Raw genomic sequence first — 19,795 nt, forward strand, 5'->3', positions numbered from 1 at the left:
CAGTGGAGGAAGAATAAAAGGGGTTAGTACAAAATAATTTGACTAAAGTGCTAAAGGAAAATAAGAAGGAACATCACTAGTAAGGAGAGAGGAAGGGGTGAAACTTGTAAGCTGAGAGGAAGAGTTGAAATTGGTGGGAGGAGTGATAAGCCAAACACTATTAGTGGAGAGATGATAAGTACACTAGGAGAATGGACATGAGTAGTGGGGGTCTCACTAGAAGTTGGAAAAAGGAAGGTAAGTCCAATGAGGGGATCTAACTTAAGGTAAGAAGAGAAGGGGCCATGAAAAGTTGAAGGGTAAGTGGATAAGTGAGATACACCACACAAAGAGTTAGAAGAAGCCAAAATATTACCAATTCCATGAACAATATTTGTACCAAAGGACACACCAACCAATAAATTTTAGATAGTTGTGACAGATTGTGAAGGATAAGTAGCATTGAGAAGCCCACAAAAAAGTAATTATCTTGTAAAAAGAAGATCTTCATTATCTAATGTGTATCATGATCAAAATTAGATTAGTAATTTTGATAAGCCTCAATGGGATCTCATGGTTAGTGGAACGAGAAGCCATGTGATTGTTTAAACAAGAACTTATTCTTAAAGGTAAAGAAGACTTTCAACAAAATCTTGACATAAACCAACCCTAGAAAGATAATAAATTATAAACCAAGGGTAATTATTTTGAATCTTAGAAAATATATTGTGAAAATATTATAGATGAAAAATTATAGAAAAGATTATAAAAGAAACAATAAAAATCAATAGATGAAACCCTCAAGGGTGTAAGTGTGGATCAGTTTACTAAAATGAAAGAAAAACAAAATCCCTTTAACATAATTCCTAGGGTAATATAATTAAACAATAATAATATTTTTTTTTCCTAGGATCAACAACTAGGACATGTATCCATATACAATAAAATGGACAAAAATATGGAATTCAAATGAATAAAAATAAGGGTTTCAACAAAATCTTTGTATAAACCAACCCTTAGAAAGATAATAAATGATAAATCAAGGGTAATTATGTTTGAATCTTAGAAAAGATATTGTCAAAAGATTATAGATGAAAAATTATAGAAAAGAGTATAAAAGAAACAATAAAAATCAATAGATGAAACCCTCAAGGGTGTAAGTGAGGATGGGTTTACTAAAATGAAAGCAAAAATAAAATCCCTTTAACATAATTCCTAGGGTAAAATAATTAAACAATAATAATAATTTTTTTTTTCCTAGGATCAACAACTAGGACATGTATCCATATAAAATAAAATGGACAAAAATATGAAATTCAAATGAATAAAAATAATGATAGTTGAAAATTTGATTTAGATAGGGCGTAACAACTAGTTGTAAATGATTCAGTGTACAAAAAAATGATTAACTAAATAATTTTTGTAGGGTGTGCAAACTCTTGTTGTCTTTGCATATCACTTCTATAAATGTAGATCAATTACACAACTACAAATTTGATTGGGCTATGACCACAAACACGATCTACTAGCATGATGTGACCTTTGTAAATCTTTTAGGTATCATTTGCATTAAAAATTAGTTACGTGGTTGGGGGTTTGCCAAGGCTTAGGAATATGTCTTCCTTTCGTCAAATCCCTAAGGATACCAAGTTAATGATTTTTTAAAAAGAGATAAAATAAAAAGAAAGCATGAAAGAAATGGCTAGATATTTATGTGATGATAATGTAGTAACAAGTGATATTATTTAATGCTCAAACTACTATAACTATGAGATTTTCATATGGATTTCTAGTGTGCAAGAATGAACTAGGGTTAGTCCTTAAATACAACTCTAAAGGTGGCAAGCACAACATTTCATGCTTTAAGTCAACACATAATGACTAGATAGAAGAGTTACGTGAGTCATAAATTCAAATTTGAAAACTAAATTGTTAAGGGGTCAATTTTGTAAATTGCAAGAGTAATCTAGGTCAATCCCACAAATCACAAATTTGACATAAGTTGCAAAAATAGAAACTGATGGATCAAGACCAATCCTTGGAAGTGAGTGCTAATTGAACGAAGAAAACTTTAGGTTAAATACCAACTCTTAATAGAAAATTCTCTTGCACCATTATCATTTCATATCGAATATCTAGGTCAAAGTGAGTTCAAAACTAAGGGAACAAGTGTAAAGCATGCAATTTTCACCATTATAATACTTTATATTTTAAAAATATAGATGTGAGAAGCATTTCTAAAAAAAAAAATTACATTTTTTTGTTGGGAGGATAAACATGTTGAATCTTTTTGTAGTTCACCAATATTGGATGCTTTAGGTGCATCAACATAATCAACCTTCTCCGACTTAATGTAAAGCCCTAAGAGGTATCCATTATACCAAATTTGCTCATGTTACGATTCCAAACTCATCCTTCTAAAATATAAGACCTTTCTATTCAATATGCTTTTATTCATAATACTCTTTGCAAGAAAGTGGTTATGAGGTCCTAATCGTTCATCCACGTGGTATGAGTGGACATGTCAAATCAACTTTGTTGATCATGTTAAAAAGATTGCCCAACACACTATAAATTATTAGAGGCATGAGTTGATTTTAATAGACTTTAAAAATCATTTAACTTCACCATTTTTTTTTCACTTTATTAAAAATCAAATATTTAAAAATCATAAATTTTACATTTAAATTGATTCAAAGACATATTTTTGTCTATAACATATAAGAATATACCCTTGACCTTAGTTATTAATTAATTAATTAAAAATTAGAATACAATAAATTTTCAAGATGGTGTGAAATTTTAGGATGTGAGAATGCTAATATTAAGCATAAATTTTTAAAAATAATCTATAAAGATATAAAGCCACATTTCCAACGGGATTAGGTTGCATGATTCTGATTCATATCAGAATCTTGTACAATTAGCAAGATGTGCGTTGTGGCATGCCTTGGTGTCTCTCTTTGAGTTTCTATGCCAGATATTACTGCGCAAGACTCGGGACCATTTTCCAACAATATTCCCACGGAGGACACGTACCAAAGACTTTCTTTGGTGGATCCGTGAAACAGATTTTTCTCAACCCTTTTTAATTTCCCTGGCGAAACAGATTTTTCTCAAAGCCTTTTTAATTTCCCTGATCTCTCGAGCATATGTTTAGGCGGAAGTTCGCGCCTTGTTTTCCATGAGCCTCTGGGAGTCGAACTGGGGACACCTAGAAGAAGAAAATAAAATTGGGGCTCTGTTCATCGGTGGGCCGTGGAAGACGGTACTTTCAAATAGGAATGGTTGACTGATTCAGAGGTTTAGTGGGTTGTTCGAGGATTAATTGAATTCAAATCCAAATGGGTCCCCTGAGGTCATGCCCGTCCAATTGTCCTGTTCATATTTGACTCAGAAGAATGTCTCTTTCCATGTGGAATTGGGCGCATTTCACAGGCTTTTAGTAATCCTAATTGGCGTGATTTTGTTGACCCTTGGACTAGATTTGTGTTATAATGGAGATCATAGAGGCCTGTGAAGGAAGGATTAACAGAGGAGCTCATCCCTCTGAGACTTGTAAGAAGAACCGTTTGTTTGCAATCATGGAGAAGTATTACCCTTATGATGGTGTTACTGTTCCTGTTACTGCACAGTGGCAGAGAGCCAAGGAATTTTCCAGGAGTTCACAGGGCGGAGGAGTTTCATGCTGTGAGAAAATTGGGAAAACGTTCTCAGAGCCCCAGAAGAAGGAGGAGGGGGGGAAGAATGTTTTGCCGCCTCAACAGAGAAAGAATAAGAAAGTGACTTTCAGAGAAGACAGAGAAGAGGAAAAGCAGAAGATGAATCTGCAGAAAACTGGTGGGAGATTCAATAGTGAAGGAACAAGTAGAAATCAATTATTGGGAGACCTTGCATTTTTGGGAGATCTTGAAATAAGTCAGAAGTGTTATTTAAGTGATGTAAAAATTGGGGCAAGGCCTCCTAAAGTTGTCCCATCTCCGATTTTTGAGGTGAATTTGGCGGCAATTGCAATTGAACTGAGAGTGAAAGTGAGATCTGCAGACATGCCTCCAGTGCAGCAGGAGCTTGCTTTCCGCTGTGGAAGAAAATGTTTAGATAGCCCTGATAAAATCGGTTTCAGAATGGTTGCCTTGACTTTAAAAAAGGTACTTACGCCTTCTGCCCCTGTTCTGAATTTGTTGATAAGCCTAAATTGGTGGATGCATATGTACCTCAGATTCCATTCTCATTAATGGCTGTGTCGGCAATAATTTCTGTGTATGTACAGTTGATGTTTCTATTATAACTTATGTCTGCGTACAGCTGATTTTTCTATTAATTTTACCAATAACTTGTTGGTCTTGACAAGCCATGTAGAATAAATGTCGTATAAATAGGCCTGTAGATATTTCTGTCAATTTTGGGCATGTTTCTTATGATTTGCTGGAGAGTTTTCTAATCAATCTGTAAATTGAGGACTTCTGAATTAATCTGTATTTAGGTGATGCCCTTGGAGAAGAGATCATCTAAGGGCAATCTACTCTGCATGCACATAATTTAGACAATCATTATATGTGTTTTATGTCTTTGACTGTTACCTTCATGTTCTTATATATATATATATTGTATTTTTGCAGTGTATTAAATTTTGTGATGTATAGGAGTTCAATTGTTTAGGATTTAGAGTGATTTATAAGAATTTATTTTTTATTGTGCATAGTTTCTGGTATAAATTGTGAATTTATTATTTCGGTATTTCAGATCAAATTTTATAATCCATATCAGGAAGAAGAGAGCGAGACTATAAAAAAATAGAATGATGGATCTTTTCTATTGTCTTGCTCTTGCTCTTGCTCATCTTCTTTCTGATGATGAATCATAGAGTTTGATCCAAAACGTTGAGGTAACACATACACACAGTTTATACCAAAAGCTATGCACAATAAGAACATGGACTGTGGAAATCATATGCCCACAATTTATTTCTTGTTTTCATGGGTAATATAAAACTTGAATCAATCATAGTATATCAGATAGTTATAGATTTTTGAATTTATTTTTCTGAATGTAATAGTGTATTTCACTTTTGTGAACATTTTGTAAATAGACATTATGTCAAAGTATATTGTGGTATAAGCAACCACTCCATGTTTTTGACTGCTACCTTCACTCCATGTTATAGAAGAATTTATTTTTCATCGTATTAAGCCATGTTTACATAGCAAAGCACTAGATTTGCTCATAGTACATCAAATAATTATGGTGTTCTGAATCTATTCTAGTGAATGAGATAGTGTACTTCATTTTTGTGAACATTATTTAGATGCAATGAGTATTAAGTGTTAATTCATAATCATGAGAGATTTGTTATTATGTATGAATTAGTACTTATAAAAAGCACTAGAATCAATCATAGTACATCAAGTAATAATTATGACATTTTGAATCTATTTTAGTAAATCAGATGATGTACTTCACTCTTGTGAACATTACCTAGATGCAATGAGTATTAAATAGACCATTCATAATCATGAGAGATGTGTTATTATGAATGATTGAAAATTAAAACAATACAATTGAATCTCTATAAGTCATTTCATCATCTTGCGGGATAAATTATAAGTTGTTCTTGTCATAATGGGTGGTTTTGATTAATATATGCTGCTGATCTGCATATAATTACTATGTTTGATGATGACCTTACAAGAAAAAGACTGCAGTTTATTAAAACTTGCACCCTATGCCTTTTGAATGCAGGAATTTGATAAATGCTATGGTCCTGCTTGGCATTGTATTGTGGGAAGAAGCTTTGGATCATTTGTCACACATTCTCCAGGGGGCTTCTTATATTTCTCAATGGACAAAGTATCTATTCTTCTTTTCAGAACCGCAGTTGAACCAATAGGCCAATAGTAGTCCTTCTGATTACAGAGCACTCAGGAATCTTGTTTTGTCAGAGAGTAGTCAAATTTTGACAGCATTCAGACTTGTTCAACCATTTCATAATTATGTGTTGAAAAATCTGATCGGAAATGTACTTAGCTTGTCAGAGTATGAACATAAAAGTGAATTAGGCGGTCAAACCCAAACAAACTTGTGAAACAATATTGTCAGCCACTATTTGGCATTGGGAATTTTCTATTTTAAAAGAGGTGGACCCTGATTCCAGATCTGTACATATTCATTGTGTATACTACCCACTATTTTAAAATCTAGATAATATGGGTTCACATTGCGCATTGATCGGTGATGTGCCAATCAATGCTGATTTCTATGTGATTTGTTTGGAAGGCTTTCTAAAAATATTTTTATATAGGCAGTGGGAGATTATCTACTGGTTGTGTATTTTAATTTGAGCATTTTTAAATTATGTTTTTATATTAAATAATTTTTCAAATTTTTGTAGTAATTTGTGGAGTAAATGTATTGTTTAAACCTAAGATCAAAAAAATGTTGACTAATATTTTCCTCTTCCTGATATTTACTGGGTGCAGCCTGAAACGTTGATTTAAAAAGATTGCATAAGTTTTTTCAGAAATTCTGACACATAATTCATGGACTGTGGAAAGCTCATGCCTACTAAATTTAAGATTTTAGATTCATAAATATGATATCATATCAATATGTTTTTTTAAAATGTTATAATATACAAAAGAAAAAAGTTAAGATTTATAGTTTCAAGTTATGTTTTGTTGGTATATCTATGTCTTTTGGTGTGTGTATATATATATATATACACACACTTTTGATGAGAGTTATGAATCAGTGAGGCCCACATATGAGGGAACTCATCCCTGATATGAATTGGAAGTAACATTTTAATAGGGATTTGCATAGCAACACCATGATTTTACTATCACACTATGCCATTACTATGCTTTTCATTCATTTATAATTAATAATAGTTAGCAATACAATTTTTAAGTCATAACTAACATTACTATTCTATTAAAAATAATGGACTTTTTATGCAAACAATTAAATTATATAGATGGTGGCATATTGCCTTTATATAGTGGATTACAATAATATGAGGTAGTATTTATCTAAACTTTGAGTCGTCCTTTCACTATGCAGCCATGTGCAAGAGAACCCTATCTGTCAAAGTCATTTAAGTATCAAACTTGACCCCTACATACTTTCAGAGATTTGAACTGTGGTACATGATTTTTAAGTATACATGTGTACTCATAACTATTATTGTCCCCTCAATTGAAAGCCATTTCAAATATCTATGACTGGGATAAAGACCATGCTTGAAATTGTGGGCCCTATTTTTGTTTGGTAATACAATAAACAAATAAACAATGATCAAAATTGATTAGGACAAAATAAGTAGCAAGCAACACTCAAATTATTTATTAAAAAATGACAAAGATAACATACACAACAAGCTATTCACAATAATTATGTAGACATCATCATAACATATAGAGTGACAATGATATGTGTACAAAACTTTTTTATTTATAAGAATAGCTTTTTGTCATTCTTCAAGAAAAAATTAAAAATAAATTTAAGATAATGCTTTTTATCAATTAATTATACACAATATTTTTACAAAAATGAAAGAGACATCATATAAATAAATTATTCATAATTTTTATACAAATAAATTATTCATAATTACTATACAAATTTTTGACAATATACATAACTCTTTTATCTACCAAAAACAAAAAAATTAAAACAATAAATTCTAACATAAATCTTTTAGTCAAAATGCTAAACATACACGTCTTTTACATTATTTTGTTATTCTATAAAAACAATATTTTTTTCAATAAAATAAAGTAAATTCAAATCTTTATTTGAAAAAACAATTACCAACCGCGGGCAAGATACGAGCAAATCATCGAACGAAGACATACGCATGCAAAAAGTCAAAAGTTCAAATTTTGCGGCTTCTAGTAATTCCACTTTGACGAAATTCTTTTTAATAAAATTGCGGCCCTACCTACGAATCACCCGCCTTTTGTTTTTGTCACTAGCTGATTAGATTTAATTATTTTAAAATGGCTTGAATGGGATGGCCTTAAAGTTTTGCATTTGAGGTCAATTTTTTTAAAATGGCTTGAATGGGATGGCCTTAAAGTTTTGTATATGAACCAGTAACAAATGATTTGAAAGATTAGCTGATTAAAATATTATATTCTTTAAATAATTATGTAGTTAATATTAAAAGGTTTAAATTAAGTGGTAGATTATGATTTTTAGGTTTTAAGTTTTATTTAATATATTGAAAAATCTTATAATTTGTATTGTTTTTTTTTTGTACTAATATTATTGGTTTTGTTTTGGTCCTTATATTGATATTATTCAGGTGTCTTTCGACAAGCTGAAATAATTAATATGAGACAAAGACAATTGTCTTGTCTCATTAGTAAAACCCAACCATAATGTTGAACAAATTTGGGAAAAGGATAACAATTGAGTGGAGGAGACCATTGTATATGGCTATGGAGTAACAAGAAGATTTGTTATGGCCTACTTTTACTTGGGCTATACATAGAACTTGACTATAGGACAATAAAGTAGAAACATAAACATAATGGAAGGTATGTTGTCCTAATAATTTAGTAGGACCTAGAGGTAGGCAACCTCTAGAACCACATTGTTGGTTTGCACTAAAATATGAAGAAAAATATTCATGATAATTGTAGTTGTGCTAAATAAAGAAAGGCTTGTAAACTAACATGTTAACAAATAAAGAAGTTTTTCTCTCTTTCCAAATATAAGAAAGGACCAACACTAAAAAAGTATGCAAAATGCATGAATTTTACAAGAAACATAGGTCAATACCCCTATAAGAGTGTTATAACAAGTAAACATATCAAGTAAAAAAGGTTTAAAGTACTAATGAATTCATGACCCAAGTATACTAAGCGTTACTGTAAAACCCCAAAAATGCTAAATGATTTCAATATGTCTACAAAAAAAGGACGCGAGGCTTGGCATTCTCAAATGGATTATATGTGTTCCCCACAAGCAAGTCTTTGTCGAGAATACACCAAGCAAAATAAGCTTTAGTCTCAAGAATGACATTCTAGATAGCCTAGAATCTCTTACTCCAAGCTTGAAAAGATAGGTGAAGATATCATCTTTAATTCAACTTTATCTTATTGGCAACTGAAGAGAGAGCCATTTATACAATTTTCTAGGGGTGTAATTGGGAAATGAGGGTTCAACATTCCAATTCTTATCTTTTCCATAAGGATGGTTGGACCACACAATAATTTTTTGTTGCATGTATGGAGGTATAACATCTAGTCCATCTCTTGAAAAGGTTCATGATCCTAATTGATCAAATGAAATTTTTTCTTAGTCTTAGGCTAGGAGAGTCAAGAGCAAGTGACATTGAACAAAAAATTGATAATAGTCTAATTGTCTTATCTTAGAAATTTGAGGGCGTGGATTCGAGGAACATCAATCAATAAAATATCGTGTAAGGTAATAATTGAAACCCATGGCTTATCTATAAAAATACAGGCTTTGATGGCCTCCCATACCTTTTGAATGCTTTTGTTGATAAAAGTATCCACAAGATTAATGAGTATTTTAATAAGTAAACCCATATTTTTTCAAGTTGTTGACTATATAGAAGATTTTGGGAGATACAATTCCTCAAAATGATAGTCTAGACCTCACTCGCTTTAATTGAAAAAATAATGATATGTAATTAACTACGAATCTATGCTTTTGTAAATTAATAGTTAAGAGTTTTTTTTTTGTCTAAGCTATTCTAAATGAATATTTATTAAAATAATAATGAAAATTCTTCATAATTTAGAGTTACAATATGTTGTTAAATGGAGAGATAACCAAAAGTAAACACAACCATGAAGCTACATGTTTTTATCCTAGAAACCTAAATATTAGGAAAACTACTTGAAAGTGGTAATTGTAGATGTATAAAAATGACCATATTCCTAAATGAATATTTTATGTTCATTTCTCTATTTAATTAAATCTAATTTAATTAAAATACCCGCATTCCTTTATTTAATTAAGTAAATTACTCAATTTATTTAAATTAAATTCACTACACCCATTTAATGAATAAATCATTTTATTCAATTAAATCCCCCCTATCCACTTTTAATTAAATTCAAATTTAATTAAATAGTTTATCCTAATTTAAATAAATCTAATTTATTTAATCTCCCCAAATTACAACCAAATTGAATTAAATCATTTAATTCAATTAAATCCTATTATCCCTCCATCCACTTGCAAAATCCTACATCTCCCACTTGTCTTCCTAAACCCCTTTCTAATCCCTTCTAGACTCTTCTAATCGCTTCTAATTAGCCTAACCCATCTTCTAAACTTTGTCACATCCCTAAGCAAGGGGAGGTCACTTCTCAAACCCTCAAAGTCTTTGATAACCATTAAAGGCTTCAAACCTTCAACCACTTAATTCCTCAAAGTCTTTGATAACCATTAAAGGCTTCAAGCCTTCAACCACTTAATTCCCCAAAGTCTTCATAACCATTAATGGTTAACTCAAACCCTCCTACATGGTTAAATAATTTCTTTTAACTCAACCTTCATCCAACCCAAGGGTCTCATCAGGCCTTTAATGCTTTGACCATGATTATCTCTTAGTCATTTGCACAAAGGTTTATCCTTGGATTAACTCTTAATCCAATGGGTAATCTTAATTTAGACTTGACCCTTACCTTCTAGATAGCCCTAAGGTCTTCTCAAGCATTTAATGCCTCCAACCCCTTCTCTCAACCCAACCCTATGTTGACACTTGTCACCATTTCATTGGTGCAAATTGCAAACATGGATCCCCAACTTTCAAACTCAACCCTTGATCAACTCTTTCAATCCTGACCATCCATTGCCTTGTTTTTGCTATAAATAGAGCTCTCATTCCTCCATTTTGAATCATCCTCCAAATTTGCAGTATCATGCTTATGCTCAAATACATTCAAGCTTTCATTTCATATATGCTCATCACTTTAGCCACTCTTTTAAATCAGGAATTAGTCTAAATATGCATGTTTAGAATAATTTCTTTATCATTTTAGCTCAATCATAGACTAACATATCATGTTAGGATAGTATTCATACTAACCTTGTCATCTTATAATCTAGTTTATTGCATTTTAAGATCATGCATAGCTTAGGATGCATCTCATACTAAAATCCATCAAAGCATCCCTTGTTCTTGCATTTGCCATCCCTAAACCATTTTGCTCAGTGATCTGAGAGCAAAAACATTGGTTTGAGGGACATTGTAAGATAGAGAACCATGGGACCAGCCTTGGGAAGCTGAGTAATACTTCATTACTCCAAAGCTTGCACCAAGAAGTCCTGTGTGTGTGTGTGGACAAGTATTTTGGAACACTTTCACATATTAAGTTCTATTGACCCGCTTTTCCCGCATACATTTCTGGCGCCCACTGTGGGGCTCAACCCCATATATCAAATCGGTTTTTAAAATTAACCACTTTTGCAGGTCCGTGGGAAATAGGAATCAGCGCGTGGGAAACATTCCCTAGCGCATCCGGTTAACAGTCTAGTGCGTCCCGCCTACTATTTAGCATGTGGGGTTTCTACTCTAGCGCGTAAAGTCCTTTCTTTAGCGCATGACCTCCACTAAATTTTTCCTGTAGGTCTCAGCGCGGAAGAAAAACAGAGTAGCGCATCTGAAAAATAGATTGGCGCGTCGGGTCTGTTAGATAGCACATCCAGTTCACTATCTAGCGCGTGAAGTCCATCATCCAGCGCGTGAAGTCCATATTTTGGCGCATCAAATTACTACTTTTCCTGCAGGTCTCAACGCGGGCGAAAAACAGAGTAGCGTTTCCGACGCACAGAGTAGTGCATCAAGCAAATAGTGTAGCGCATTTAGACATAACTTTAGCGCATCTAGATTATATTGTAGTGCCTACAGTCCTTTCTGTAGCGCATCACATACAAAAAAAAAAAATTAAAATTGTAACCGAAATAAAATTTAGACTTGTAGAAGTCCACCAAAATCCAGATTTTCTAACTATTTAATTGAAATTTTGCAGGACTTTGACAATTTCTTGCAGGTGGAGCGGGAAATTTTCTTTTATCGATTTCTTTTGTTGACCATCAAGATCAAAAATTTTGTTTTGTTGACCAATTCTTTTTCATAGATAAGAAAATCATTGCCTTATAATGGATAAAATAAACACCATGTTTTCATGGAGCAACATCTCCATATAGATGTTAACCAATCATTGCCTTGAAAGATAAAAAGAACCTTGTTTGCTTTGTCTCGAAAGTAGAAGGTATATGCTCTCCCCTTTACTGGGTGATCAAAAAACCAACCTACTCTTATGCTTTCAGTCATACTGCATTTAAATCTTTTAGCAGGCCTGCCTTCCCGAGGAGTTGAAATCAACTCTTAAAGCCGTTTATGGCCGGTGTGAAGGGAATGACCTAAGTGGGGAACGACTTTGATGCCAAGAATTCCAACCCACTATAATCAAACGTGGAAAGTGACGAAAGTCTTTTTCAACGGTTATGCGTAGCGATTAGCCTTCCCCCAGTATCCTTGAGATACGTAAAGCCTTTGTTCTAAAGGTTGGGAAGCCTCCTGAGGGAGTTTATCACCGACAGCTGAACGGGAAGCCTGATTACGAACCATAGAAATAGAAGCTTTGAACCGAGTCAGTAACTAGACATTTATAACATCATAGTGCAAGGGTGGGGAAGAATCTGCCCCCAAGATTACTCACCATATATCTCCCAAGATAACTACTCAACTGTGAAGCGATTCACTTTGGGTTAATTTCTGGCAAAAGGCAAAAAAATGGGCGCCCTCTAGGGGGTGACACCGCTGTTTGAGCTGACGGAGTATCGAGACTAGTGGGCTATGATGTTATTTATGACCCTTGACTAAAGAGTCTTTCTGAAGTGTATTTATTCGTATCAAAACCTGTTAAAACATTGGAGATTTGAACACATCCTCGCAGAACATACACTCTTTGTTAGATTAGGCAAAATGGTTGTACTTTTTGTGCCATGCTTGCATTTACTACTTCAGAAAATCATCCATCAAACCTGAAAAATTTCACAACAAAAGTTCAAAATTTGAAAAAAAAAAAATCAACCAAAGGAAAAATTAGGGCAGTTTAGCGCATAAGAGCAACTTCTTAGCGCGTGCAGAATTTTTGTTAGTGCATCCAAACATCAAATTAGCGCGTCAGTTCAAAACAGTAGCATTCCATCTTAAGGCAAAACAGTGTGCAAATATTTAGCGCATCAAACAAACATTATAGCGCGTGGAGGCTAAACATTAGCGCATCAGGTTCACAGGTTAGCACATTGCAGGCCCAGAGTAGTGCATAGCTTTTTCAAAACAAATAGAAAATATTTTTGACCATTCAAAACTTTAGCGCGTGTCTGGGGGCAGCCTAGCGCGTGTGGTCCGTATTTTAGCGCGTGGGGTAAATTTGGTAGCGCATATAGCCTTTGTTTTAGCACGTGATCCAAAACACAAAAACAGAGGGCAAAACAGTGAGAAATTTTAAAAATTTCAAAAACATTTTTAGAAACCTTCTCCATCAGACATCATTTTTCATCAAACGAGAGTAGCGAAAACAAATTGTTAAGACTGTTTCTTAAGCTAATTTGTGTCAAAACAAACATTGTAAAATCCTAAACGAATCGCACGATAAAACATGTCTATCTTATCATAATCTGGAAACCTCATCATTAGTATCAACAGAATCCTTTACCATCTTGCGGATTTTATCTCACAAAAACCACTTGTTTAAAATTTTCAAATTGTCAAATCAAGTTTCCATATCGGGAAGCTTTTATCCATATCATTTGACACACTTTGTCGTGAAGGGGCATCTAAACCTTCACTCTGATAACGTAAGATTTGAAATTTTTCAAACAAGATCAACTGAATCCAAACAAATCAAAGGAAACTATTGATTACTTATGCATGACTAATCCTCATATTCTGAGAAGAAAGAACCTTTATCGCAACATCACGTTGAAGAAACAACAACCTAGTTTTTCCAAATTCATCAAGAGAAACAAATTCTTATACATCAATCGTCAACTATTCAAATCTCATCAAGTATTCCTTCATCACGTCAAACGTTATATCCAAAACAAATCCAGCGAATTTGACAAAGAACCCTTGAAGACAAGAGCATATTGTCAAAAGTTTGCTTTTAATCAAATCATAAACCGCGGCAAAAAAATCAATCCAGCATTCTTGCCCGACGAGTGTATCACTTATAACATATCTCGACCAAAACCACCCACCCCCGAACAAAATATCAATGAGGCTTTTGCCCCTTTCATCACTGAGAGTTTCTACTAAAATGCCTGTTACTTGCTCTCAAAGAAACAAACAAAGCGAGACACACGCTGAGTCTAGTATGAATCGAAGATTGTCAAATCCTTTTGAGGTTCCACCCTTAGAAGAACCTGAAATTACTGAAGCACTTCTTCGGGAATGTCAGGAAAACCCCTCATTCCAAAAGCTTGTAGAAAAGCTCATGGAAAATGACAAAGAAAAATATCTGCTCATGCTTATAAGTAAAGGCATTAAACTTCCTGAAGATTTAGACTCAAACATCTTTAAAACGGGATCTCGACAATATGCATATCAAGAACAACAAAGAGAAGAAACCCGTAACTTTGAACAACACATACCTGAGCAACACATTCTAGAACAATGCATACCAGAAATGCGTATACTTGAACTAGAAACACCAGAGCAAAATATACCATTTACCACACCTTTTCAGCTGAGAACAAATACAAGGGAAGAACTTTTCCCTCGACAAGACCATATACCTTTGGCTGCCCTTACTCAACAAATGCAAATGTTGCAAAGGCAAATACAGGATATGCAACAAGGGACAACAGTGCGGTACTCTTTAAATGAAATCTGTCCTTATCCATTTGACAAAAGATTGAACATGGTGCCTTTTCCTCCAAACTCAGACGTTCCCAAATTTGATAAATATGATGGGAAAAGTGATCCCCGAGATCATGTTTGAGAATTTTGCACACTGAGCCTTGAATTTGCTCATGATGACACCTATTTGATGAGGTTATTCCCCAGAAGCTTGGGGGGGAAAACCATGGAATGGTTATCCAAAATTACACCGCCTGTTAGATCATTTGATGAATTGGTTAACAAATTCATAACCCAATATTCCTATAACATCCAACATGCTATAACCATGCTAGATGTTTGCAACACCAAACAAAAGAACAACGAAACATTCATGGTATTCCTTCAATGCTGGCGACGTATGGTATCCAGATATCCTCGAGATATTCCCGAGAAGGAGAAAATGGAAATCTTCATCGATAACTTGAATAGTGAAATGAGTTACAGACTAAAACTTCAATGCATACCATCTTTCGCTAAATTAATTGAGAATGACATTCAAGTAGAAGAAGCATGTGTCAAAAAGGGAACACTCAAATTTTACAAGGAGGGAACAAACTCATCAAACTACAATAACCAGAACAACACCAACCTTGACAAATCTCGATTTTGGACTTGAAACAAAAACGAAGGTAACAGTGAATCATATGATCCCAAATCTAAGCAACCAGTGCTCGCATTGTCTGGAAATCCTCAAAACACGAAAAATCCTAAAAATGCTAATCCAAATGCTAACACATATGCACAAAACACTGATCAAGGACAACTCAACACAAACAATACCAATGATACTCAAAGCAAAAACATGAATCCAGGACCTAGCAACAATTCACGCAACAACACAAACAATTTCCAAAAGCGTATCTTTACACCACTGGGGCAATCACTAGAATCATCATTCAGAGAACTTTTGGCACACAAGATTCTTTTCTTGCCTCCAATCAGCAACTATGAACCTCAAATCAAACCACCTTGGTGGAATGATTCACACTATTGTGATTACCATCGTAACAAGGGTCATTAGACGAACGATTGCATGAGGTTAAAACATGTGGTGCAAGATATGATTGATCGAGGTGATTTAACAATAGATAGTCTCAAAACAAATAGTGATCATGGAGCCTTTAAAAATCCTCTTCCAAATTACAACAAAGATGGAGCTTCAACCTCGAACGATACATGCGGAGCTCGTATCAACCATATCTACAACAACACCATAAATCACATATCAGTTGAAGAACATCAAGTAAATGTCATCACCATCAGAGATAAGCATGATCATGAATCTGTCAATGTAACAACCCGAACTCAGAAATATGTCTTGAAAGGACATACTGTACCTACAACTACCACACCAAAAATCCAATATGACTTGGTCAGCCAACTACGTAAAACTCCAGCACAGATATCTATACTAGAATTGCTGAAACTATCACCAAAACATAAAGACATATTAGAACAAGCGCTATTAGAAACCAATGTACCTCAAAATTTGGATATGGACAGATTTCAAGCTATGGTCGCCCATATGACTGGACCTCATAACCTTACCTTCTTAGAACATGACGATGCTTCATCTCCATATCAAAGTCATTGTTTGCAAGCATCGAGTAAAAAGAGTCCTAATAGATGGAGGAGCCGGACTTAATATATGTACTTTAAAGCTTATCCGTGCATTAGGCTTCTCAGAAGAATCTATTGATCCCTGCAAGAAGATTACCATAAAGGCATATGATGATGAGGAAAGATCCTCTAAAGGAACTCTGATATTATCTATTCAAGTGGGACCAATACAAAAGGGTACTGTATGTCAGGTCTTGGACATAGACCTTACCTACAATATTTTATTAGGGCGACCCTGGATACATGAAATGCAAGCAATACCTTCTACATATCACCAGTGTGTAAAATTTCCTTATAACGGACAAGAAGTATCCATATCTGCTGATCACAATCCATTTCAACATTGCAACGCAATGGGGGCAGCCCAAGACAGTTTGGTTCCTCATAATAGAGAAAAGCAGCAATCTTCAACATCAGATCAACAAGCAGCAAAATCCAACTCCTTATGGGGAGACTTCAAACCAAAAATGCAAATCAAAGACCAAGGTATGGGAGAATACTCTTTGGAGCCTTTATGTTTGGCCAAATTGCCAACATCACCTAGATCTCATGGATTGCCTACTACATCAACACATCTGGTCACTCAGCCCATCACCAAATTTGATGGTACCTTCATCCAATTGGGCACTTTGGCACATGAATCAGAAGACAAAGATATTCTTAGCTGGTTATACAAAGATGAGAAAGAAAATAATAGAGCAGCCGCTTTGGATATTGTTCTACCTACACACCTATATGGAAAAGGATACTTAATCATGCAGCAAATGGGATATGACGGTAAAGGACCTATTGGGAAACACAAGGAAGGAGTCACTGAACCTATAAATCTTCCTTCCCAACCCAATAGAAACAAAGTAGGATTGGGTCGTGAGCTCACCTTCCTATTAAAAAGGCCACCCCACCTAACTACAAAACCTCAATGGAAAGTAAAGATGGAGTACAAAGAAGAGTCCTAGCAGGAAGCACTCTTTGAATTAGTAGAAACAATACGCAAGGCACGGGAACGTCAGGATCAGAAGTTACATCAGGAAAAGCTTCTAAAACACAAAAGGGCCATATCTGCAGCAGTAGCTCATATTCAAACACCAATATCTCAAGAACAAATAAAATCATCTCCGGATACCTTTGTTTCTCCCCGAAGAAGCACAATCTATGAACAAATACAGAAAATAGAAGATGGATCTAACATAGAATCAACAAAAAACTATCAAAATGGTATCTATCGTCAAAGATTTGTTTTCACCATACAACATACCAGTTTACAACACTAATAGAATCTGGGATGATGCCTCAGAGACTGATTCCAATGAATATGAATGGGGTACTTGCTCCAACGCTACTACATATATGCCTAATGATACTGATTCTGTATCTCTTTCTTAAGAAGAACATAGCACAAGAGATAGACCTATTGAATTTGGACCACAGAATATCTATGATGCCACGAAAAGTGATCAGAGACATTATGAACAAGTCTATGTAGATGATAATACCATCGAAGACCTCGACGAAATCCTGAACTTCTTTAAAACCAAGAACAATCATGATGAAAACTCTGTCCTCACACTCACAGTAGCCGAACTTGATCCACCTAATGATTCCTTACCACTTGTCTTTCCTGACCTCATCGACTGGGATGAACCTGAAATCCTTGATATACCAATTTTCCCAGATGATGAATCTATTATCCATTACCTATGTACCGTAAATCCGGAAATAGGCTCTACTAGTGAACGAAATAATAATGTCTACAAACCAGGGAGTGCCAAGTCTCTCAGTCACAAAAATGAACCAGATAAAGGATCTGATGCTGAAAACCAGTCAATGGCAGCTCTAGATCACAAAAAAGTAAAAATAAAGGACGCATCTGAGGGTGAAACCTTTTTAAGGCACCCAACGATGGGAGACTTGACACTCTTCCTGTGCACTTTCATGAGCGATCACCCATATTGATTGAGCCCACTCAATCAATCAACATTGGTACCACAGAAGCAGTCAGAAACCTACACCTTGCAGAATCTCTGACAGAGGAAGAAAGATCAACATTCATCATTTTCTTTAAAGAAAAGCAAATTAACTTTGCTTGGTCATATGCTGATATGCCTAGAGTGGATCCATACTTAATCATGCATCACTTGTCCATCTCTTCAGACGTTAAACCAGTCAAGCAAAAACTACGAAAGATGAATCCACAGGTGGCACTCATGGTCAAAATAGAACTAAAGAAATTATTAGACGTCGGATTCATCCGACCCATTGACTATGCAGAATGGATTTCCAACATCGTTCCAGTATCAAAACTAGATGGTAGTATCAGAATCTGCACTGACTTCAGAGACGTCAACAAAGCTTGTCCAAAGGATGACTTTCCTCTGCCCAGTATCGACATAATTGTCGATCTCACAATAGGCCATGCAATGCTCTCACTAATGGACGGTTTCTCAGGCTATAATCAAATCAAAATAGCCCCAGAAGATCAAGATAAAACTGCATTCACCTGTCCTTGGCGAACATACTGTTGGAATGTTATGCCTTCTGGCTTAAAGAATGCAGGAGCCACTTATCAAAGAGCAATGACCACAATATTCCATGACATGATGCACACATTTATGGAAGACTATGTGGATGATTTACTCGCTAAATCCTTCACCAGAGCAAAACATCTCAGCATCCTAACAAAGATCTTTGATCGATTGGAGAAATTTCAAGTCAAGCTCAACCCTAAGAAGTGTGTCTTCGGAGTTACATCAGGCAAGTTACTAGGCTACATTATCTCAGCTAAAGGTATTGAAGTAGATCTAGCAAAGGTACAAGCCATTATGGACATGTCGCCACCAAAGAATATCAGTCAACTCAGATCTCTACAAGGATGACTTCAATCAATCAGGTGATTCATCGCTCAGCTAGCAGATAAAAGTCTACCATTTAACCATTTACTCCACAAAAATGTACCCTTCAAATGGAAGACCAAGTGTGCATAATCTTTTTACCAAATCAAACAGTACCTGATGAATCCACCAGTTCTAGTACCACCTGTCACAGGAAAGCCTCTTATCTTATATATCTCAACAACAGATATATCACTGGGGGCACTATTGGCACAAGAAGATCAACAAGGAAAGGAATGCGCCATATATTACATCAGTAGGACATTGAATGGCTATGAACTCAACTATACATTCATTGAAAAGGCTTGCCTAACAGTGGTTTTCGCATCTCAGAAGTTTCGACATTATATGCTAGCACACACCATCAAGCTAGTCGCGAAAAATTGATCCTCTCTAATATCTACTCAGCAAGGCA

General features: G+C 34.8%; 1 protein-coding gene across 1 annotated transcript; it reads left to right on the forward strand.

Annotated features, from left to right (window-relative positions):
- The first annotated feature begins 2,922 nt into the window (after positions 1 to 2,922).
- LOC131064318 (uncharacterized) lies at positions 2,923 to 6,318 on the forward strand. Its single transcript, XM_057998420.2, has 2 exons — positions 2,923 to 4,127; positions 5,719 to 6,318. Exons 1-2 carry the CDS (start codon positions 3,477 to 3,479, stop codon positions 5,872 to 5,874), a joined length of 807 nt encoding a protein of 268 aa, XP_057854403.2. The 5' UTR covers positions 2,923 to 3,476; the 3' UTR covers positions 5,875 to 6,318.
- The last annotated feature ends 13,477 nt before the right edge of the window (positions 6,319 to 19,795 follow it).

This window comes from Cryptomeria japonica, chromosome 3, assembly GCF_030272615.1.
Source record: "Cryptomeria japonica chromosome 3, Sugi_1.0, whole genome shotgun sequence".
Taxonomy (NCBI): domain Eukaryota; kingdom Viridiplantae; phylum Streptophyta; class Pinopsida; order Cupressales; family Cupressaceae; genus Cryptomeria; species Cryptomeria japonica.